The 26,023-nt window shown below is 35.8% G+C and overlaps 1 protein-coding gene across 11 annotated transcripts in view; it reads left to right on the top strand.

Moving 5' to 3' along the window:
- NRXN1 (neurexin 1) overlaps positions 1-26,023 on the top strand; it is a 1,464,789-nt gene that overhangs the window by 672,222 nt on the left and 766,544 nt on the right. For all 11 annotated transcript variants that reach the window (XM_069071685.1, XM_069071684.1, XM_069071683.1 and 8 more), the window contains 3 exons: positions 10,425-10,547; positions 21,311-21,692; positions 23,172-23,362. In XM_069071685.1, the coding sequence (XP_068927786.1) occupies positions 10,425-10,547; positions 21,311-21,692; positions 23,172-23,362 (696 nt within the window). The remainder of the gene's footprint in view (positions 1-10,424; positions 10,548-21,310; positions 21,693-23,171; positions 23,363-26,023) is intronic.

Raw genomic sequence — 26,023 nt, 5'->3', positions numbered from 1 at the left:
AAAATTAAATGAGTACCTATTGTGTGAAAGGCACTAAATTGCTATGGGGATTACAAAATTTGAAACTGTTCCTGGATTTACAATAGGACTCAGGAGTGAAAACAAAATCTCTTAGAGCTTTAGATAGTAGGATAAAATTTAAATACAAGTTCATGATAATCCATCAATAAACAAATATATATATATATATAAATTATTTTTTTACTGTAAGTGTGCTGTGAACATAGAAAGTGGTTGGTATTAGAAATGAGTGGGTAAAAAGAAATCATGACAAAGGTCAGTTCCATATCAGAGGGGCATTTTACTGTCAAATAAGAAATATTAGGAAGATACAATTCTTGTGAACCAAAATGTAAGTATTATGTTCCTTTTTTATTTTAAATCTATAGACCAATAGAAGTAGACACCATTTAATGATGTCCGTTCATTTGACAGATGAGGAAACTGAGATCCCTAGATATTAATGAACAAGTATTTATTAATATAGATACATATATATATATATATATATATATTTGTGTGCTGTGTATGTGAGAGTGTGTGTGTATGTTATATGCACATAAAGTACATGCAAAACAAATGAGACATTTTCTGGTAAACTACAGCAGCTGAGAGGACCAGGAAAGACCTCATATAGGAAGATTGTGTGTTAGCTGGGTCATCAAGAAAACTAGGAACTCTGAGGGGAGAAGTCAGAGGAGGCATGTGTTTCAGGCTTGGGGAATAGTCTTCACAGAGATGTAGAGACAGGAGATAGAGTATAACATGTAAGAACAATGAGCCACTTTAACTAGGCTGGAGAGTGAATGATGAAAGAAGTGTAACAATAGAGTAAATGTATCATTAGTGATTAAGTGAATAGTATACAGGCTTTACACAAGTTGCTAATGATTTTGATATAAGTCCTTGAATTTTATGGTTAACCTGAATATCACTCCTTTTAAAAACAGATATTTAATATGGGAAGCAGAATACCTTTTTAGTGTTGCATGGTTCTCTATTTCAGGAGTTCATAATCTTTTTTGTATGTCATGGCAGTCTAGTAAAGACTAGGGACCTCTTTTCAGAATACTTCTTTTTAAATAAAATAAATATATAATTTCACAAGATATACATTTCCTAAAGAAACTGCTTTTATTGAAATATACTTGTCATTTTTTTAAGCTCGTGGAACCCCAGGTTAAGAACCTTCATTCTTTTTGCTAAAAGAGAAAGGTCAACCATGCTCTGATGTTGGAATTTAGGACAGTTATTAAATATTGAATTTCATCCAGTCTGGGGGTCAGTTGGACAAGAATTGGGGCGAGGAAAGGGGAAAGACTGCTTCTGGTGACTTGTTCCTTTACAGTTGGTTAAATTTCCTTGTCAATAAGGACTTTCCATCACAAAACCCCAGGTTAGGATTGACACCTTGCTTGGCCAGCTGGAGAGGTTAAAAGACTCCAGAATCACATCTCTTTTCCCCTCAGGGGCTGTTCCATTAAGTCTAAACAGCATGGAGAAGGTGACCCAGCTGTGTCTGTTACATAGATAAATGGGGAATTTTGCCGCCAGCCCTGTCTGACCTGCCTGCCACCATTTCTGGTTCCTGAATTCATAAGAGAAATTTAAGATGTATGCAAACACAAACACTGAGCTCTGGTAATATTTGAAAAGCATAAAAGACAACATTGAAAATGCTATTTATATGTCAGTCTAATTCTAGATTTAATTTGCAATTAAATCTCTTTAGCTTATTTGGAAAATGTAAATAAAACAATCTTACTCGGCATAGTGCCATACGTTAAGAGGAGAGAGGAGAAAATAAAAGCTGAATTTTAAAACCCAAGCCATCACTATGATTTCTTTATTTACTTGTTCCATTTATTTTTATATTTTAAAGAATGGGGGATTTTGCAAAAAGCCAGGAATAAATGACAAAGAAATATTGCAGAAGGAGGGAGGAAGAATTAAAACCAAAGAGCTAATCCATCCTACCAGAAGCCATCCTCCTCTCATTGACAGGTAGGAAGTATTCCCGCCAGAAGAGATGACTCAGGAATCAGAGTGGTACCTCTTACTCCAGTTTTCCCTTGTCATCACGTCTCATCACAGTCACAGTGGCAACACTTGTCAGCTTCTTCCTGCATCTCACTTCCCAGCCAAGAGCTCTTTCGTCCTTGAAATCACCCCCACTAGATACAATTCTTCATTACTTGAAAAAGTTGCTATAGTTATATGCCTTCTCCCAAAACAGTCTATAATATTTTCCCTTCCTACTCTTTCCGCTACTTATTCACACATAGACAGACACATGCACACACGTTCACACACACACACACACACACACATCTGTTTGTTATCAAGATTTAAGGCAAGCTTCTAGTCAAATCTAATAGTATTAAGAGGTTCAGTTCAATTCAAAAGAATAATCAACTTGTCCAGGGTCTCATAGACTATTAGTAGCAAAGCTAGCATGGGAATCGCTTAATTCTAGTGCTCAATGACACCAGTCTTTCCACTTCCTGTACTTTCTCCAGGATTCTGACTATTCACTGTGAAAGCTTATGGGAAAAGTCATAAAAGAAGGGAAACAAATACAATGTAACAAGATCAAGATAGATCAGTGGGAGAAGCAAAGTCTAAAAACACACTCAATTCTAAAGGGCTAGGATTCAGCTTTTCTAGAAGTTTTCTCTAAGGCACTTCCATTGAGAATTGGGCAAGATGCCTCAACTTTCAACTTACTTTCCTCATTTGTGAATTTAAATAGGCTAATACTATGTTGACCTCAGTGATCTCTAGCATTCCCTAGAGCACTAAAATTCTATGCTTAGACACTTTGCTAAATTACTTGGTGCTTTGGCCACTTGCAGTGAAAGCAACCTGGACCTTGTCTTTTAAATACTAACCAATGTAACAAAAACAAAAGTTTTTTTTTTTTAATTATTCAATGAGTATGATCCAATGTTTCTGACTCAAGGCAGATGAGGCATTAAGTGCTTTGCACACCTCGGAGCTCTCTATAAATGTCAATTAATGTTCTTGTAATTTTTAGTTCATGTTTCCAAGGCCTTGTAATAAAACAAAGATGTGTAAGTTTCACCAATGCAGTTCAGTTCCACAAAAATTTGTTAAAAACCTGAGGAAGTTTCTGAGATCAACTGGATTCAATGCCTGCTCTGAATGGCCTTTCAACACAAAAGGAGAGCTGATATATGAAAGTACTTAGCACAAATGCTTACAATATAAAATAAAATGGCACAAGTGAAAAAAAAGGCCAAATTGTTTGGTTCTTAATCTAGCCATGGTTGTCAAGAAGTATAGTGTAAAGGAAAAACATTGGACTGGGCCTCACAGTACCTTGGTTGAGAATTTCTTTTGCTCCTCTTGCTCTCGGTCAAGTCACCCCCTGCCTTCTCCAAAGGGTCTCAATCTCCTGCAAATTTTACCAAATAAGGGGAAACTAGGTGGTACAGTGGATAGAGTACTGCCTCTGGAGTCAGGAGGATATGAGTTCAAATGTGATCATTCAAATTTGGCTTCACACATTTTATACATACTGGCTGTGTGACCCTGGGCAAGTCACTTAACCCCAATTTCCCAGACAAAAAGTTACCAAATTGGCCTAAATGATTAAAGGTTACTTATAGCTCCAAATCCTATGATCAAGTGATTTTGCCACTATTTTAAAATATGCAGATGGAGAAATAAGGAATTTTTAGGATATATGTATGTCTGTATCTAATAGAGATATACATATAGATAAACCCCCTAAATATTATATCTATAGATAGCTAAGTATTATATATATATTAGTTATATGTTAGATAACTTAAGGATATATACCCACACATTTTTTTGTATATATAATGTGTTATATATATATATCCTTAAGTTATTTTGTATATCATTAAGAGATAGTTAAGAAAACTGTGAGTAACCTTATATGGTATAAGGATTCTTATATAGTATAACTTAGATACTTAAAATATAAGTATCCTTATATGGTATGTGCATCTATGTATGTATGTCACTATATATTCACATGTAATATATATTTATATGTACATATAAATATATATGATGTGTTATATATATGTGTATATATTTATCCTTGTATAACATAACAGAAAGAATAAGGCTACTTTGAGTTAATAGGTACATAAATACACACTAGACCCTTGACTAATAATATCTTATTCTTTCTACTCCAAAGCTTAAAGGTCTGTGGTAGTGCTTTTCATTACTTCTATATATAGTCTCAGTGGCCACTAGTTGGGCTTAATCCCAGAATTCTTCTCCCATCTTTGTTCAGACAAAACAGATCTGACAAAATACCTGAGCCTGGAAAATTCTTGCCTGGATTCTGCATTTGGATTATTGACTGATAAATACCGTCAAAGCTGACAGTTTGTCAGCTATCTCATCTTAATTGGCTTTGAGCTACAGAATCATTTTATTTCTGCCACTGAAAGGTGGAGAGGGGTTAAAAGCCTTCCCTAAGGCAGATTCTGGATTCCTATTTTTCAGTTTTCCCATGGCAGGGTGATAAGAAAAATTTAGTCAACATGCATTGCCAAGTTTCTGAGACAAATCTGACCTATCAGACAATTAGCTTGATACAAAGAGGCAAACATAAAAAATGTACTTTGAAGAATGAAAATTCAGTGATTGTGGGAGGACATCTATGGACTATAACTAAAAACAGGTAAATTAAATCAAAAGTAGATTTTTTTAACCTAAAATAATATAATTTGAATTTCCAGAATGCAGTAACATGATATGTGATAATGTCATTTCTCCACATGCACTTCCTACATTAAAGAGATTAAGTGTATTTAATAGAAATGGCAGGAAGAAGAATAGAATTTAATAATAGGGCAAGTTCTATAGGAAAGGAAAGAGTGGAGACGAGGGAGACTTTCTCCTGAACCTTTTTTTCCTCACCAGCCCCCTACTGTGATAATGAAAGTTTATTCCACAAATGTTGTTTTTTAGTGGTCTAGTTCAATGGACAGTTTAATTCAGCTAAAAATTGGATATGGTCATAAATTAAAAGTTTTTCACACCTTTAGAAGAAGTAAAGAGTCTTGAATTTAAACACAGTCGCAGTGCCAGTTTCAAATCCTGGCTCTGCTATATTTGCTACATGAATGACCTCAGTCAAGTCATTTAAACTTATCCACCTATAAAATTATTAGGTTGGGCTACATGACCCACAAGACCCATTCTATCCCTAAAGCTGTGATTGTATGTTTCAGTAGGGAGGCACAATTCCAAAAAGGTAAAAAAACAAAAGAGGGAAAGAAAGAACTTTTACTTTTTCTTATTTCACAATACATATATGAAGTCCACCCACCTAAAGATCAGAATTAGTGGTGCAAGCGGTAGAGTACTAGACCTGGAGTGAGGAAGACCCATTTACCCGAGTTCAAATCTGGCCTCAGACACTAATGACATGATTCTTGCAAGTCACTTAACCCTATTTGCATCAGTTTCCTCATCTATAAAATGAGCTGGGGAAGGAAGTGGCAAATCACTGCAGTATCTTTGCCAAGAAAACCCCACATGGGGTCACAGAGAATCAAACACAAATGAAAAAGAAAACATCATCATCATACTCATGGACATCTTCTTTGAATAGTTTATCTTGAAAATTTTAAAATCATTTTCTTCATGACAGGAGTCATTATTCAAAGGAAAAAATGTGTCCTGTATAATATAACTGGATTAATTTAGGGCTAATTAATGCTAATATTGTTAGCTTCAATTTACCCATGAAAAGAACTCTATTGAAAGCCTTTAAGCAGCATAGTAATTTCTCCATTTTCCAACCTAGATCTTCTGTCATTCTCATTGACATCTGTTCTTATCTATTATATTAATGGTCAGTCATGTTCCTGTAATTTATCAGTTTCTCTCGTTCTACATCTCCACTAATTATTGTGCTTGCATACATACATTAGATCTTCAATATTTTTTGGCATTAGTGAGTAAATAGATATGAAAAACTTTTGACGGTTAAACTTTTAAAGTAGCCTGTGTCCCAGTTTTATGACGATAAATATAATATTCTCCCTAAAAGTGGAGACTGCCCCCATCCTAGTCTTTAGTTGACACTTGGTACAAATTTATCAGATCATTTTTTTTCAGGTTACCTGTCTCTCTTATCCTCTGTATCTTCTTAGAATTCAAAATCCTCTTTTTGTACCACCCAGACTGGCTTTACAATCAAGTTAAACAAGGAAAATAAGAGGTTTACCAGTATGATGGATTTCAAGGCTTTTTTTAAACACATATTACAAGTATTTTCAAAATCCTAATATAGGTGACACAAATTCAATTTTCTAAATTGTCAAACCTGCCCCATCCAGTCTTTCAGCTCTGAGAGCATCTGTGGTTTTAGCCCTTTTCCAAAATTCATAGCTTTTTTTCTTTTTTCCTCCCTTTGCGAATCCTAGCATTTTTTTCTTTCTATTCAATTATAGATCTTTATTGAGTGCTGCCAATACACTATGTTCTTTGGGTACAGAACATGCTGGCCAAGTGATCTCTGTCCAGGAAGAACTTAAGGTAGCCCAGAGCATAAAAAGATCAAAGAAAAAGTGTCTCACTCAGTTCATGTCATTCCCCACCCCCCACCCCCTACAAAAACTCTTCAGTAGTTATCCATGACCTACTTAATTAACTCAAACCTCTAATTTCGACATTCTGAGCAGCAGTACTATCAATCCAGTCTACTTAACATCACGCTGGAGGAGATGATAGCAATTCCTACTGGATACCACAGATAGGATTTACAGATTTACATATAGGAAGACCTCAATTCAAATCCTCATCATTTATTGGATGCGGAAATAGAGAAATCACTGAACCTCCTTAACCTAAGTATCCCTGTCTGAATGAGGGGGATGATAGTGCCAGTAATAGATGCCTTTAGATTTTACAGCTTCTTACCCACTATGCCATGCTGGAAAACCTGGGTTCAAGTCTTACCTCTAATACATACTACTTGTGCAATCCTGGGTAAGTCACTTAACCTCTTCAGAGTTCCAGACAATTCTGGCTGTAAATTGGAGCATACTGGTATCTATGTTGGTAGAGAATATTGCCTCAATGGAAGTTCCTTATACCAGTCAAATCAAAGAACTAGACCAAGTTATAACAAAAAGAACAACCCTGTGCTATAGTGTATTTGTGAGAATCATGTGAAATATATTTTGTTTTTTAGTCATTGTTATTAAAACTACCCTTCAACTACCGCAGGGACAACTAAACTATACCCTCCTCTATATACTGTAACTGCTTCTAAGTTGTGTCCCCTTGCCCTATTTCCACAATAACAATTACTAACAGATGAGTAAAAACACAAATAACAACTTTAATGGAATGTTATTTTAATGTCCTTTCTGTAACTAGATAGCACAGTGGATAAATAGATTGCCAGATCTGGAGTCAGGAAGACCTGAGATCAAATCCAACTGCAGATGCCTACTAGCTGTGACCCTAGGCAAGTCTTATGCATGTTTGCCCATTTTATCATTTGTAAAATGAAGATAATAGCACCTAAATCCCAGGGTTTTTATGAAGATTAAGTGAAATAATACTTGTAAAGTGCTTGTACATAATAAGCACTATATAAAGGTTAGTTATTATTATTATTTATTCTCCCAAGTATCTCTGCCATGAGCTACTCCTTATTAGAGGCAAATAGCATACCAGTAGTCGTAGAACATTCCTTAAACAAAGAATTTTAGAGCTCAAAAGAAATCTAAGAAATCATCTAATACAGCAGTTTTCAAAATATAGTCCTCAAATCCCTGAGGCTTCCCAGAAGCCAAAAAGTTTGAGAATTGCTGATCTAGTCCAACTCCTTGATCCTATAAGTGAGGAAAATGAGGCCCAAAGAGTTGCCATTGGCTTTCCATGGGTCGTTTAAACTAGTTAGTGCTAGAATTAGGACTAATGGATGGGTCTAGGAATCTAGGCAAGTCAGTTAACGTCATTTTTCTCAGTTTCCTTATATAAAAAATAAGGAGATTGGATTAAATCATCTCTAAGGCTCTTGCAGCTCTAAATGTATGAACACACCAGGATCACCTCTATACGTCAGAGTAGAAGAGAGATAGTAATATCTATGTTATGTAGAGTTTCCCATGAATATTGTAGAATATTTAAAATAATAAATCAAAATATGTGAAGATATTCCAAAAAGTTCCGGTAGACATACAAAGATATTGATGAAGAACATGTAGGGTGAAACTAAAATCTGAAGTCTCAGATGGTAATTATCAAGTAATAGAGTCAATTAATCCATAGGTATTTATTAAGTGCTTTCCCTGTGCCAGGGTCAGTGCTAAACACTGGAGATACAAAGAGGGAAAAGATGACCCCTGCCCTGCAGGAATGCACAATCTAATAAGAATCAGAAAATTTTAAGAGGTAGGTCAACTTCCCCTAATAATTATAGATATTTACCTCTGAAAATAATCTAGAACTCAGTAGGTGTTAATTTAAACAGTGGGTCTTTCACTATTTCCCTGCAATATCAATTCAATTCAATATATATTTATTTCACTTATTGGAATCAGCATTTTAGAGCTAAAAGGGAACTTGGAGATCATTTAGTATATCATTCTGTCATTTTCCAGAGCTAAAAAATTTCAGTTGAAGCTACTCATTGATAGTACCACAGCTAGTCAGTGGCAGATCTGGTTCTAGAAAACTTAAATGCTAATTGTTTCATGCTGGTCTTAGATACAAGTTTTTAAATAGAAAGGGACCTTAGAGTTCATTTAGTTCAATATAATTTCTTGACTCTATCCATTGCCATTTTCATTTTGCCCTGGTAGGTGAGTAACATTTTTTTTGAGCTAGGCATGTCATTTTAAATTTATTTTCTCTTCATATCAATCTCTTAAGGTATTTAACGGGAGATGAAAAGAATCTGAAGTCAACTCAGAGGGTTTTTTTTTAAACAAAATGAGTATTTGTAATTAATTTTGTGCTAATTATTACAGAAAAGGTTATGAGTTTCACAGATAGCACTTTGTGACTTTATTGCAAGATAAATAAGATTATGATAACATAGTTATCATGATCTTACCTTAATACATTTGTTACCTATTAAATAAATGAAAAATAGTGAGAGGTATGGAAAATTACTTCAGAAGAAGATATATCTGAACATTTTCTCCACTGTAAAAATCTTGTGTTTTTATTTCATATGTCAAAGTGGAAAATGCCCCCTGTTGCTAGAGGTAGGCTAGAAAGTTGTAAAAAAAAATTCTTCCTTTTACATTTTTGAAATGGAGAGATTTCTTTTGATCTAAGAACTAATATACAGGATATGATCTGATAACATTTTAATTTCTCTGTTGCTAACTGGCTCCCTCTTCTTGAGTTGCCTACCTCTCAAAATCTGTTCTCTAAAAGTGTTTTTATTAAACCATCACTATATATGTATATGTGTATATATATAATATATATATATGCTATTGCATTTATTTTTTTAATTAGAGGAGACATCTTACATAACCTAGATATCTCATTCGTTATTTTGTTCTGTATCGTGGAGGCAGACAGAAAGTAAGTTTCCAGGGAAACTTACCCTTTTGCGATTCTTGAAGATCATTTTATCCTCCCTCCATTTCTTATTTTACAAATGCAAGGGTTTGGGGTTTTTTTCTTCCTCCTCACTGGATACAAAGCACATGACTATCCCAACTCTTCCTCAATCCCCTTACACAAAGAGAATATGTGAGTTTAGAAGAAATAGAGAATATTAATTTCAAGATGGCTTTGCATTTTGTTTTGGAGAAAAAACACAGTATAGTGATAGGCAAATTAAAAAAAAAACTGAAATCAAGGAACATTAAAGGAAAAGCAGGATAGAGTCTCACTGTATCCACTATATAATATAATAACCCAAGTAGTAAGAGACAATTCTCAATAAATTATTTTTAAACTGTCTAGTGGATATAATCTGAACAATCCAATTCCAGTCCCTTGAAGAAAATTACAGGTTAAGCTTTGAAAGTAAAACATGAACTACGAATCACATTTTTCATTAAATATGCTATAGCTGAGCATTGAAAATATTTATTTGTAAATATGGAAGCCTTCAGAATCAGATGAAACAACATATTGGTTTGTGCCCATTTATGACAACTTGCTCTCTTACCTTTTCTTAGATCAATACCTAATGCTAAAGGTAATTTTAAATGATTATGCCTATATATTGAAATGTAAGTTAACTCATCATTTTTCTTGCTTGCTATGGTTCTAAACGTGCTTTAACATTGGTCCAGCGAGTCTCTCTCTTTCTCTCTCTTTCTCTTTCTTTCTCTCTATCTCTCTCTCTCTCAACCTCTCCCTTTCTGTGAGGTTCATTTGTTGACTGATTTAGAGTTTCCATAATGACTGTTTGGCATATCCTACAGGCAAAGGTCCCGAGACCCTTTTTGCTGGCTATAACCTCAATGATAATGAGTGGCACACAGTGCGTGTGGTTCGACGAGGAAAAAGTTTAAAGTTAATGGTGGATGACCAGCAAGCCATGACAGGTAAGTTGTATCACTCTGCCCCTGCCAACGTCCTGAGGCATCCCTGCCCTGTGCTTTGTGACCATGATTTGTGGCTGACAGCTACCTGAAATACAAAAGGATTCAAGACTGCAAGAAACTGCCTATGATTCATTTCACTTAACCTCTTAGAAATGGAAGCACTTTATTAGAGGGAATCTTCAGCCCTAAATTGTCACAATTTTTATATGTGTGTCATGGATATTTTACCTCAACAGATTACCACAAAATCATATTTATATTTGAATTAAGTGAATATTGATTGATTTTTGCAGACCAGTCTCACTTATGGAGGTATTAGTAATATGTGTATTTGAGGAGTTGGGTGGGCAAATTAGATTTTCTTTGTGTAAATTATTTCTTCTATTGTTACATATTCTTTAATTTACTTTTTTCAAATGAATTAAAAGTATACCAAAGATCCATAGACACGTTGACACTATTCATCCACAAAGGTGTCTGTAATACACAACTATATAAAAAGATGTGGTTTTGGCCAGTACTGTTAGGAGTAGTTTTGGAAAATGGAAAGATCTAAATTCAGAGCCCATGGTTCAAATCCTGTCTTTGCTATCAGCTATCTGTGTGACTTTGGGCAAGTCACTTAATATCTTAAGGCATCACTTTTCCTCATCTGGAAAATGAAAAGATTAAGTTATCTTGCTTTTAAACTCCCTTACGACTATAAATCAACAGTCTAAGGTCAATACAATAGGGTATTTCTACAGGTTGGTAAATAAGCATCTTTCAAGTCCTTGGAATCTCAAACCCTTTCAAGCTACTGGGGATGAGGAGAAAGAGTGTGATTTCATCCCTGCTACTAGAAAAACAACTCAAAAAACCTAACCTACTGGTGAAGGACAACACATTTGTTACTCAGTACAGTGCTATAAATGATCCTAGTGCCCTAAAGGAGTGAACTGACCTCATTTATTACCAGGGATGGGCTGAGGAATAATAGGACCCATGGATGTATCAAAATTGTTTTGGATAGGATCCTGTCAGGTCAGTAAGCCAATATTATCATGCTAATCAATGAAAGTTATTAATGAAGTACAGTTTATTGGATTCTATAAGTTTCATAGCAATGTTACATACCTGATTCAATTTTTTTCTTCATAGCAAGTCTTTGAGTGTGGTGAAAAAAAATGAGGGCATCTAGGTGACCAATGATAGAGTATTGGGCCTGGAGTCAGGACAATCTAACTGAGACTCAAAGGGATGGAATTATTTCTGAGTTGACTTGGCTAGCAGAGGGAGGTCTAAAACCTTGGTTTTATAATCCTTAATCTAATCTATAATGATATCCAGCTTCTCAGTTACAGAGTACCAACAGCCATGATGACAGATGACCTTGAAAGATGGGTAGGTTTTAGGAAACAAGAAAAGATAGGGGTATGTATTCTAGGTGACAGAAATGAGCATGTATAAAGGCCTTGGGATGGAAATACACAAACCATATCTGGAAGAAGTGAACGGAATGCTGATGAACAGAGCTTAATTCCACAGTGCAAATGTGTAAGGATTTTCAGCAATATAAGATATGCCTAGCTTGTGAGTGCCTACATTTCCTTTTTGGAAGATGAAAAAAGCCCCTATGACCTTTTTTAGGAGACCTTTCCAGTGCCAGACAGTAACAAGATGATGAAATGGCATGTCCTAAGTGAAGAAGTCAGGGACTGAATTGTTTTCTTTTCTGTCCCCAATTTTTTTGAGAGGACTTTTGTAGGTTTCTCCTTTAGATCTTCACAAATCATACTCCCCATTTCCTCAACTTTGGAACTCCCATTTTGGAACTGAACTGTCTTGAAAGAAGGAAAGGAAAATATAAAAAGGAAAGAAGGAAGGAAAAAAAGACAAGAAGAAGAAAGGAGAAGAAGAAAAAGAAGAGAAGGAAGAAGGAAAGAAGAAAGGGAGGAAAGAAAGGAGGGATGGAGGGAGAAAGAGCATTCCTTAAATAGTACTATGTACCAAGCACTCTGTCAAGCATGGGAATACAAATAGTAACATGGCACAGTAGCTGCTCTCATAGTTCTCATACTCTAGTTGGGGAAGATAAAAACAAAAGAAAGTTCAGCTTTAGAGAAGGTAGTAAGACCTAGAAATGTTAAAGCTTCAGCAAGAGGATGGATGGCAAGGCTCAGGGGTTCTTACCTTACATAAATATATCAGATGATACTTCCAGGACAGTGAAGGAGTAGGAACAAGGCAGATGGTAGAACTGTGTGACCCTCTGTGTCACCAGAAGGAATAAAGTTGCTGATTCCATCTCATCCAAGATGTCGGAGGCAGTCAAGCAACAACGGTGGATAAAACCATGGTGGTGTTAAGTTTCCCCATCACCTGCCATCCAAGGCCAGGATAGCTTATTCTGTGAAAAGAAGAATGAGCAAAAATAAGAAAAAGAGAGGAAATTGGCACATCTTTGCTGCTTAGACATCTTGGAGTGATTCAAACAATGAGCAAGTGAGTGCAAACTCACCAGAGCTCAACGTAGCTAGCCCTAGTCCAGACCATCATTCTCCTCCCATCTAGCCATCTACCTAAACCAACTGGTTTTCTACCGTATCATCATATAGAACTACGCCCATCTCTTGCTGTGGGCACAGTTGTCCTATAAATATGGCCATTGTTTCTTTTATAAAAAATATTTCAGCTGACTACCCTATGTATCAATATACCATCCCTGTGACTCCCCAGATGAAAAATCCCTTCCCTGAAGAACACTACCCTATATATGTATGTGTGTATATATGCCCAGATATATAAAAATATATGTGGGTATGTATATGTAGGTATAGATACACATACATATACATACGTGTATATACATAGAGATGTGTGTTTGTTTACACCTGTAATTGTGTGTATATGTATATATGTGTGTGTATTCACACAGATACCATACACATGTACATATAGGGGAGTGATGGAAAGGATTTTTGATCTGGGCAATCATTGGGATGGTAGGTTGATCCATATGTGAGTCAATTGATATATTTTTCAGAAACAGTGGCAATCTTGATAAGACAGTTGGATGCAGAGCAAAAAGTAGAAAGTGAAGCAGAAGAGGAGATACATTCATGTGCATATGGATATATAAATACATATATATACACATATAAAATACTTAAAGGTATATGTATATATATGTGTGTATGTATACACATACACATATACACACACTCATGTGCATGTAAATTTCTTAGCACTCTACTTGGTACTCAGTAAACCTTTAAATACTTTCTTATTCATTCCTGGAAGTTTCTGTACTTTAAAAAATCTATGCTGGAGTTTGACCTTTTGCCAGGGTTCAGTGACCATCTATGAGAAAACTGGAGCTTACAGGAAGCATTGGTTTTCTAATCTGTGTACTACTAACTCTACCCTGGCATAAGGAAACAGGAGGCAGTGATTATGTTGGAAAGAACTCAGATTTGGAGTCAGGGAACCTGGGTTCAGACCATAACTCTGCCACTTACCACCTAAAAAATTAATCTCCCCTCTCTGGCCTCTGTTTGCTCATCTATAAAGTGAGAGACATGTGCTTAAATCCCTCCCAGCTCTAAATCCTATGATCCTAAACACATAAAACTAAAAGTGGAATTTAATTCTCTGTGAGGGCATATGAGTATTTGCAGCACTTGAGGACATGAAGGTATATACTTAATAAAGGAAGAGGACATTAGAGAGAACTTTCAGAAAATTAAAGTTTTGACTCTGCCAGATAAAATTTGGCTTAGAGTACTTAGAGGTGGATATGACTGTAGAGACCATCCAGTTCAATCCCTTCATTTTACAGATGAGGGAACTGAGGCCTAGAGAGATTAAGTGAAGTGCTCAAGGTCATACAACTAAAAAGTAGCAGAGAGATGGAACTTAAACCTCACCTTTCTGCTTAAAAATCCCTGTGCTTTTTCCATTACACTAGGCAGCCTTAAGCCATTCATAGCCTTGACTTTCTCGGCATTTCCTCCCCCATCCCTTCCCATATCCCTATATCAGATGTCAAGTACCACTTGCTTTCTCTCTCCTCTCTCCTTTCCATGAAAATGTGCCATTACATGTTTCTCTAGAGATATCTAATAATAGCTCAAAGGTTAATTCTTGTTAGAGTTGTTTACTTTTTTTTTTTTTTTGCATTTTGGAGGGCAGGGGAATTGGGGTTAAGTGACTTGCCCAAGAACACATGTCCATTAAGTGTTAAGTGTCTGAGGCCGCATTTGAACTCAGGTCCTCCTGACTCCAGGGCCAGTGCTCTATTCACTGCACTACCTAGCTGTTCCAGTTGTTTACATTTTTAACAAGGCCCAACACCTTCTGTTAAAATTTCTGAGTCCATTTCAGCTATATTTCCTATGCTGTCCAGTTTTTTACTATCAGGACAGTATTATTTCTCCTGATTTTTTTTTTTTTTTGCTTTTTAAAGTTCTTTTCTTATTCATCTTCCTTCCTCCATCATCTTCCAAGTTTTTTTCTTTCTCCCTCCCCAGTACTAGGCCTTTCATTGTTACCCTCTTTTGTCCATAAAAAAAACAAAGTCTTCTTCTTTGGTAAGTAGTTTATCAAATGTGCCTACACAGATATTTTGGCTCAGCAAGTCTTTAGTTAAGATTGCCAAATCTGGGGGCAAAACTTCCAGGAGGAACAGATCACATATATTCAATGTGAAATGGGGAATTCTTCATTGTTAGTGAGAATGAGCAAGATTTACAACTGACCATTAAAGCTGAACAATAGGGCAGAATCATAAGATACTAAGGAAACAAGGCATAGGAATATGGCGAGTCTAACATTCAATAGCAAAACAAACATTAAGTCCCTACTGTTCGTCAGGTGCTGTATATACAAAGGCAAAAATAAAATGGTCCCTGTCCTCGAGGAGCTCAGAGACTCTTGAGGGAAAACAAGAAGTGCACAAATAAGTAATTTACAAGGGGGAATGAATAAATGAAAAAAAAAACTATTAAGTGCTTTCTATGTACCAAGTACTGTGATGAAGAGAAGAGAAATGGAACAAGCATTTATCAAGCACCAACTATGCCCAGGATACATTTATAAAAGGCAAGACAGTGTCTGATGGTAGAGGATGTGGATGGGGGGAGGACTTCATGTGGAAGTAGGTCAGGAAAGGCCTCTCGTAGCATCTGAGTTTAAAGATAGCTTGAGATCTTAAGAGCAAAGGTGAATGGGGAATGCATTCTAGGAGTGAGGACAATCTGTGCAAAGGAGAAAGATAGAATGTTAAGCTTGAGGAGCAGTAAGCAGGCCAGCCTGGATGGAACTCAGAGTGTGTGAAGTAGAGTCATGTGAATTCAGTCTAGAAAGAAGTGGGAGTCAAATTGTAAAGGGTTTTAAATGCCACTAAACGTGGGCAGAGATCCAGGCTGTAGAGGATATAATTTTGATGCCAAGGAATGTTTTTCCATCAGATAAAATTAGACTTTTCCATTTAGTTTTCAGAATGAGTGTGAATGAAGCCTAAACCTAGACTCCAAAGAATTCTGATTTCTTTTCCTAACCTGGGCTTGTTCCAGTATGCTTTAATACTCTTACCAAGCTAGTCCTCTCTTCATTCACGTTACTCATTTTGATTTTTTAAGTTTCCTTAACTGCCTAGGATTATGCTGAATGGATGAAAGTAAAGTTTGATTAATAAAGAGTCCCCCCAGTCTTAGTTATTATAATATAATAACTATAATATAATAAAACTCAATTTTATTTATTTTTACTTGGACTGATAATTGAAGATGATTTTTAATGGGATATATATACATATATATATATATATATATATATATATATAGTTAAGAATGAAAATACAGATGACCAATGTTGTATACAGCTCTCACTTCCTTATGTTGTTCCAACAACGAACTCTGGTATATGAAGACTAGTATACTAACTAATCCCTCTCAGACTATAGAGCCTGGCAGATCCTTCAGTTAGCGTGCAATCTTAGAGGGTAAAACATTAGGCAGTGGGGCTCTTTTTTTCTGATGCTTTGCTAAAAAAATACTGAAAATCAAGATTCATGTAATCAGTCAATAGCTTAATAATGACATAAACAGAGTAAACTCTTATGCAGTAAGGTTAAGGGAAAAGTCTCCCTGAGCTCTATGCAACTTTGGGTCATATTCAATGTAAATATTTTCCTATTGGTTCAATCTACCGATAAGATCTTCATGGCTCAGTACTCTTATGGATCAAATTTTGAGAAGATTCAAACTTATCAAATGTAGGTTTCTCAGACCTTTTTATTCAGAGTGAGTAAATCAGGACCCCTTTTTGTAGCCTAAAAAATTTTGTTGAGCATAGTTAGGATAATGTACAGTATAATGTGCTGGACCGGGGTTCAAATCCTGACCTGATACCAGCTGCATCAACAGGCAAATCTATAGATATCTTACCTCCTCAGTAAAATAGATATGATGACTGTAGCCTCTATTTTACAGGGTATATGTGGGTGAGATAAAGATAAAATGACTGAGAAAAAAAAGGTTTGATCTTCTGAGCATATCGATTTATTAAGCAATGCATGCCAAATGCCTGACAAGGAGGGACCAGACCTCCTTAGCTTAGGCCTGGATCCCCAATACAGTGAGAGATGGACTTTTATACATTAAAAATAATTAATCCAATAAGATCGATTAATTACAAAAAAACAAAACAATATTGAGTAATCTAATTTCTAATTGGAGGAAAGATTAGGGACTTTCCAAATTGGGATGAGGAGAGTGAATAGATGCAAGTCCCTAAATTCAGAAAAAGATGTCCCACTGCCCCCACCAAGGGTCTGCAAGCAATCAAAGGAACATAAAAATAATAACTGATTGATCAGTATAGGACCCGATTTCAGATAGACATATCAGTTACTTGAGATGTGTGATTGTAAGAAGACTGCTTGCATCAATCTTTGAATCTGACTGAGTTTCTAGTCAACATAACCTAGGTTCTTGGTTAAGATTTTCTAAGCAGCAGGGAGAGCTGGTCCAGTTTTCCAGATATGCAGGGTTAAGTTCAAACAGTGGAATAAGATTTTATCCTAATTCCTACAATTGAATAAAGTTTTCTCAGAAGACTGAAATTGGACTAGACCCATAATTGAATAGAAACTAAGTTAGCACCAGAATTGAGTTATAAGATGGAGTCAGTGCGGTTCACTCAATTCTTACAATTAACCACTTGTCCTAATTCCCTCAATTTCCTCAAATGTCAATTATAATTATTGCTTGGGTTATTCCTAGTGAGTCAGCAATCAATCAATGAAATACTCTTAAGTTATCCACTGTCATAACCAGCTTAACTGAGAAAAGAAAGTAGAGAACTTCATGTTTTGTCACTTCCAATTTTATTGACGTGTTCTGTTTTTATGTTACATAAATTTACATATTACTTCCTTTTCGTAGAAAATCTTTTATAAAAAGCAAAAGTAATACTACAGTGACATCAACTGAAAGTGCATGCAACATTTCAAATGTATGGAAGTCTTCACTTCTCTACTTTTTCAATTAACATAAATCTATTTTGTTTCCCTCCCACTCGCACCCCCCATCCTATGGGGAGGGAAGGAAAAGACAAGAAAAATTTGTTTCTTGAAACAGATATGCAGTCAATCAAAACAGATCCTCCAAATGGCTTGATTCCATGTTGAGGCCAGCTTTTGACTCCTTGAAGTTGCAATACTTCCTGGAAGTTAAAATACTTGTTGGAGGCTAATGCATTGAATGAATCTCGTGGCATGCCATGCTGTGGAGGACCTAGGATGTAGCACAGTGCCTGGTACATAATACACACTTAATAAATGTTTATTGATTATTCATTAATTGCTGTCTCAGGAGATGGGTTCCCAAAAGAGTGGTAGTTTCTGTTGTAGAAATAGTCACATGTCAGGTGAGATTCCTTAGAATGGAAAAGCTGAAGAGAACAACTATAACTAAAGAAGAATCCGAAATCAAAATTACCACAGACTTTAAGATTGGCTTCTGGGGCCCTAATATCAGCTTCCTGAGAGCAGAGAGTGATTCATTTTTGTCTTCACACCCCCAGCACTAATCCTAGGATTTGCAATAAGCAATTAATAAGTGTGTACTGACTGATTGAAGAAAGGACAAAAGACACAAAGAAGTATCCTACTATTAGAGAGCATCGTGTTAGAGGTTGCAAATGAAAAAAGACCTGAGATAACTCCCCCGAAGAAAGCGATACTCTGCTTTTCATAACAATCATATTTTAACAACAGAAAAAAGAAAATAAGAAGGAAAGGAAAGCAGGTTAAAGGATAGTGATGACATATGGTCATTAGTATAAGGGGCTAGAGAAAGAAGGTGAAACTGAGTAGGAGTCTATGTGTCTAGAGATAGATTTTGTTTAACTATAGGGAGACATTTTCAGCTACCAAATAGGCAAATTCAATAAGATAAATGTGTTCTTGCTAATAACATTTTAAAGTTTCTTTAAAGATCTGGTTCTCACTATTTTCATTAGATGAAGGAAAAATGTTTTTAAGTAACTGAAGTGATGGAATCAGAGAAGCCATCACTGACTAAATAGCAACTATGATGTAGTAGATAGAGAATAGAAGAAGAAATCAGAATATTTGGGTTCTAAACAGGGCAGCAAACTAGCTGTGTGGCCTTGGGCCAGTTATTGAATCTACCCAACCTCAGTTTCCTCATGTATAAAAAAGAGAGGGGCAGACTAAATTATACCCAAACAAAGGACCTATGAAGGAAGACACTATCTGCATCCAGACAAAGAAATGATAAATAGAAACATGTATAGAATGATTTGTGTCTAATGGTATCCACCTTGGCAGAGGGGAGAGGAAAAAGGGGGAAAAAGTCACATAATAACTTTATTATATATTTAAAATGAATTGTACATGCCAGACTTGTAGTTTCATGGTCAATCGTCTTTTTTTTTTCTATTTTCTGTTATGAAAATGCTTGTTTTATTTCTCAAGTTGAGAATAAAATGAATAAAATTTAAAAGAAAAGTGTGGGGTAGACTAGATGGTTTCCAAGATTCCTTCCTCTCTAACATTAAAAAACAAAGTCAACTTGGATGGCATATTGAGTGGAAGTTCTCAGTAGAGGGTAGTAAGCCTAGAACTGATTAACATTTTCATTAATGACATGGATGATGGAGTAGGGTATGCTCGGTAAACTTTCCAATTACACCAAGTTGTGTGGGGTGAGTAGTACATTGGAGAACTCAATTAGAAGTGAAAATGACTTTGAAAAGTTGGAGAAGCAAGAAGTCAATTTAAATGGGCAAGGACAAATCAGAGAGGTAATAGTTATCTGTACAAAGCCAAGACAGGATAAAATTGGCATTGCATGGGTCATGACAGAAAACAATCTGGGGTCACAATGAATCACTAAGTAACTATTTAATACTGTTGTATGCAATTTTGGGGGGGAGGGCAATTGGGGTTAAGTGATTTGCCCAAAGTCACATGGCTAGTAATTGTGTCAAGTGTCTGAGATCAGATTTGAACTCGGGTCCTCCTGACTCCAGGGCCAGTTCTCTATTCACCTAGCCACCCCGTAATTTTTTCTTAATGACCACATCTTCCTTTAGAAATGGAAAGAAGACCATAGCATCAAGGTTATTTGAGATAATTTGGCTAGTGTATTCTATATTTGTCATGCTTTTTTTGGAAGTATTTTGCCTAATTTAGGAACTGAAATTTTGAATGCAAAGTGGACAGTGTCACTTACAGATGGACTGGGAAATTTTTATGTGAAAAATTTTATTTGTTAAAAATTCAGAAGCAGACAGCTTTTCGTACAACTTTCCAAATTTAAGAAGACTACCTAAGTATGTAGTAATGAGCAACTATTCTCCATTTCCACTGGGAATGCAATGGGAAATTGCATTAGAAGGGAGTCAAGTTGCAAAGTATGAACTTGTTCATTAGAAGGGAGTCAAGTTGAAAAGTATGAACTTGTTAACTATAAAGCTGGGATGAGCCCATAGAAAGTCAGATGACTAATGTGTAGCTGTCATGGCCTCAGTGTTCTATTTTTCTAATGATCCTCAATCTTTTCCCATTAGAAGGAGCTGGACTTTGGCTTTGGCACCATGGGCTCTGATATGAGCTTTTTACATTATTCAGAACCAGATCAACTTGTCATTCCTTATCCACCTCCAAACATTTGTATCCCTTCCATCCCTGATTTCTCACTCCCCTTTATGTATTTTCTTCCTCAATTAGCATATAATCCCCTTGAAAACAGGAACCATTTCACCTTTATTTGTATCCCCATTGCTTAGCATAGAATAAGAACTTAATAAATGCTTTTTCATTCATTCACTTACTCAGTTTTAGTTTTTTTTTTTACTTGGACTGATAATTGAAGATGATTTTTAATGGGACATATATAGTTAAGAATGAAAACACAGATGACCAATGTTGTATACAGCTTTCACTTCCTTGAGTTATTCCAACAACGAACTCTGGTATATGAAGACTAGTATCTAACTAACCTTAAAGAGGATTATCACCAGAAATTTCACACAGAGGAATTAAAACACAATTGGCAAATGAAGAACCAAGGGGATGAAGAGTAAGAGAAAAGAAAGCCTTTTTTACCAAGTGCAATTTAGAAACAAGGGGAAAATAATCCCTTATGTTTTAAAGAATTATGTTTATTTGTGGTAATTTTGAAATTGCTAATTCTTTTAATATTTTTTCAATGAAACACTATAATGATATTATTACTTTTTCCTCTTTCTAGGTCAAATGGCAGGAGATCATACAAGGCTGGAGTTCCACAACATAGAAACTGGAATCATAACAGAGAGGCGGTATCTGTCCTCTGTCCCCTCCAATTTCATTGGCCACCTGCAAAGCCTGACTTTTAATGGAATGGCTTATATTGACTTGTGTAAAAATGGCGACATAGACTACTGTGAGCTAAATGCCAGATTTGGCTTCAGAAACATCATAGCAGATCCTGTCACTTTCAAGACCAAATCAAGTTATGTTGCCTTAGCTACATTGCAAGCATACACCTCTATGCATCTTTTTTTCCAATTCAAGACAACATCTCTAGATGGATTGATTTTATACAATAGTGGCGATGGAAATGACTTTATCGTGGTTGAATTAGTTAAAGGGTAGGTGTATATCAAATCAAATGTGGTGCAGTGGAAAAAAATTCTGAATTTAGAGTCACAGGTTAGGAGGTGAAATCATAACTCTGCTCTTTACTACCCATTTGGATATGGGCAATTTACTTGACCTCTATCATCCTCAGTTTCCTCATCTGTAAAATGCAAGGGGTTGGATTTATAATGTCCGTTCCAGTTTTAAATTTGTCATCTTGCAGCAAAGTATTTTCAAAAGCCCAAAAAACAACTAATCAGAGATCTCAGTTACACGGATTTCTTTTGTCGACTTCCACTTTTAGGAGAAAGGTTATACATTTCCCCCTAGAAGAGATCATTACGCAGAGACTAGATATGGTAAAGGAAATGCTTGTCTAGGTAACATTTTAATTAGATGACCTCTAACCTTTCTTTCATCTGAAATTCTGTGAAGAAAAAAAAAGGAAATTATTTTTGCTCAATCAAATCTGATTGGCTTCCTATTTCTGAGGTCACTGGCAGGCAGATATAAATTAGCAGGGCTACCTGGGAGATGGAAATTCTAACATAAGGCTCTTAGCAGATTACAGAAGAGGAATGAGAAACCAAGCAGAAAAGTATACAAGTAAGAAAGAGATAGCTAGTCAGAAAAAGACACTCTGAAAGTCAGACTTTTCCCATAGATTCAGTAACTCTTTTAGTCAACGTTCATAGATTGTCTATGATCTCTTAAGAATAATCCCAGAGATTAATTTCTGATCAGTGACCATCATTATATTGACAGGAAATTGAATTGAAATATTTTAGAAAGACTTTCAGTAAGGAACTTTCAAGTTGTGTTTAAGGAGTGCTATATTTAGAGTCAAAAACACTGGGGTCAAGTCCTATCCTTGTCAATTGCTATGAAAGCTTCAACAAATTATTTTTCTGAGCTTTGGTCTGCTCATATAAAAGGAATCACCCAATATTTGTGGCCTCTCTTATCAAACAAGATGATTTTGAATCCCTAATGAAATAAAATATGTGAATGCATTGTATAAGATACTATGCAAATGTGAATAATTATCATTAAGTTAATTAGAAAGTTAAATTGATCAGGACACCTAATTCCTCCAAGATATCAGTTAATTAGGATTTAGTTCTATGTCATACAAGTAAGAAGAATGGAAGGAGGTTAAATTTTAAAGCGAATTTCCTGGCAATTCAAGTGTAAATATGGTATCTAATGTTTCAAAGACATTATAGGAATTTTTAAAAATTGAAATTTCCACTATTTCAAAATGTAACCCCATCCACCAAACATTTATTATCCATCTATCAGTTTTGTTTTGTTTTATTTTTCATCAAGAAGCTTATATTCCACTTGATACACAATGAAAAGTATTGCAAGAATGTGGTATCTTTTTCCAGGCAATTAAAATGTTTTCAGTTATATGGTCCACCTAAGTTTCTTACTTCATTTGAGTCAGAAAGCCCTTCCATCACTCACCTGTATTGTTTTTTCCTTAGGTACTTGCATTATGTCTTTGACTTGGGAAATGGTGCTAACCTCATCAAAGGGAGCTCAAATAAGCCACTAAATGACAACCAGTGGCATAATGTGATGATCTCCAGGGACACCAACAATCTACACACAGTCAAGATCGATACCAAAATCACCACCCAAAGCACAGCAGGAGCCAGGAATTTAGATCTGAAAAGTAAGTCTATATAGGTTTGGGCCACAATTTCACTCTCTACTTACATAAGAAATCCATAGTTCTAAGCTTTTTTTGCTCTAATCAGATTGACTACTATTGCATTGACAGCAGGTAATTCATAATGCAACACAAAATCCTGTATTTCTCTTTTAATGTGGCAGAAATAGATATATTTTTCATAGCAGGTTTCAAAAAAAGCCAACATCTTGAATTGCTTACATATATGGTAAAAGTTTGAAGAGTTAGAAATAACATATTCTTCTTGATGTTAGAAGAAAAAGGAGAGTAAGTTTAAGTTTGTTTATGTTTGTCTGGTTGCTTAAAAATATTCCAACTGTTCTTAACAAATTTGTGGTCAGGGTGGCCAGTCTATATATATAAAGTTCTTCCTCAAGCTTTTTAGTGCTTCCTGGTGAGACTTTCCCAGGTATCTACAGACCATCTGTCAGAGGGTCAAAGAGCCTCCACAGTGGATCCTCACCCCTGCTGAAGATCATGACTTTTCTAATATTTGCCTGCTCAAGGGGGGATATTTGAATAGACTTTTCTTTCCACATAGATTTCTTTGATGTCAGGAGAACAAGTTGAAACTTCCCCAGTAGGAAAGGTAGCATTGGGAAAGTACATCAGAAACATATGCTAAGAAATCCATAGCTCAAAGACAACTTTGAAATGAAATTTAAGTTTGGGTAAGCCTTAGCTTTTCATTAGTATTAAAGATCATACCTTTCCCCCTCCCTGAGTCAAAAGACCACCCTGGAGATTTGGGGAACTGTTGAGACAAAACCCAGACAGCTCTCTTCCTTTTAAGTGCTGAGAGATGATTCTTTAAGGAACAGTAAAAGGAAGAAGAAAAAGAAGCAAATACTCAGCATTTAACTTGAAACATATTTCCAGAGAATACATCTGCCTAGAACGTGAACTTCACTGTTGATGGTTGCCTACCTTCTTTCACAGAATTAGTTTTGTTACTCCCAAAGGGCATCCTGTTTGTACCCAGCACTCAAAGGGTTTAGCTCAAAAAGTAAAATGTTGGTTAAAAGGATGAATACATTTCCCTTTCTTCCTTCCTTCCTTCAAGTGCAAAAGGAAGGTATTTTTATCCTCGTCAACTTAAGGAAATGGTGCCTATTGTGCACAGCAATTGCCAAATAATAGATTTGGAAACTCAGCTTGCCAGGTAAGCCACCTAAAGGGCAGGCATAAAAGTACACTGTTTGAGTGAATGGAGAGAGACAGAAACAGACACACACACACACACACACACACACACACATACACAAGCACCCACATGCACACACACACACAGACAGAGAAAGAGACAGAGAGAAAGACAAAAACAGAGACAGAGAGAGACAGAGCTGAGAAAGGGTTTTATGGAAGTTGCCCATGTAAACCCAGGGACTGAAATGGCTGAAACAGAAGAAGTATATAACCTTTTTTTAAAGATAGGTGCTACATGCAAACACATAACCCGACTCTACAAAGAGAAAAGACAAAAAGGTAACATCCTCTAGTAGGAATGGCTTTTTGCTCAGTAAATGTTTCAAAGAGGGAATCATCTATTTAGACCTGGAAGGGATCTCATAGAATCAAAAATCTAGATATGGAATAGACCATGGGCTTCATGTAGTTCAATCTCATTTCACCAATGAGGAAGTGGATATACAAAGGGGGAAAGTTATTTACCCGAGATCACAAAGATAGTCAGGAACAGGGATCAAGCCTATCTCCTCTGGCCCCAATTTTAGACTTATTTCCACTATAATACATTGCCTCAATTTGTCCATCAGTGATTGAGAAGTAATGATAGATGGAGTATCAGAGAACCCTATATAAAAGTTATTTCTGATTCTCAATTGATAAATGACTTCACAATTCAATGGAAATCTTTGGGCTGTATTGTTTTTAATAAACTATATGCTACTTTATGACTAAAAATTATTTGGGAGGGAGGTGACCAACAGAAACAAAATACCACCAAGAAAGAGCACTGCATATAATGTATCTGTAATCTATGATCCTTCACCCCACGCCCTGTATATATAGAGACCAATTCAGATAACACCTCAAATATTCATTAAATATCTCAGCATATAATTCTATTCTATATCTCCATAGATGTGATTCCCTCTAACATTCAGGGTAACCTTTATAAGATAACCTTATAATAAGATAACCTTTATTTTCCCTCAGGAAATTCAGAAAACATAAAAGACTCAGAGTAGCCTACAAATCAATAAAATTCTTCTTCTTTTCTAATGAATTTCTTCTTCCTTCCAGAGTCCTCTCTTGTTCTCCAGACTTGTATTGACACTCAATGCTTTATGCTCCCTTTGGGAAAAAAATTGGGGTTGTTTTCTGGGCAACCATCCAGTATTACAGTGAGTCTCATGTGCATTCTGAATCATATATAGTCATGCATCTTTATGACACTACATGAAAGTTTGCATCTCTCTAGGAAGGTAAAGTGAAATTGGGGTTGCTGGAGAAACAACATTGTTCCCATCAAACCTGCCTTGTACAAAGAACTTGTATCAATACAGAAAATAAAGTCCAGACCATTTGCTCCTCCATACTGACTGGTGTATGGAGAAAGGCAGAAACAGGCACCCACACACACACACACACACACACACACACACACACACACACACACAC

Source organism: Petaurus breviceps, unplaced genomic scaffold (assembly GCF_028583685.1).
Source record: "Petaurus breviceps papuanus isolate PSGF00001 unplaced genomic scaffold, PetGlider_PUasm1.0 90842, whole genome shotgun sequence".
Classification (NCBI taxonomy): Eukaryota; Metazoa; Chordata; class Mammalia; order Diprotodontia; family Petauridae; genus Petaurus; species Petaurus breviceps.
The sequence above is the reverse complement of the archived record's forward strand: the minus strand, read 5'-3'. Positions and strand labels throughout refer to the sequence as shown.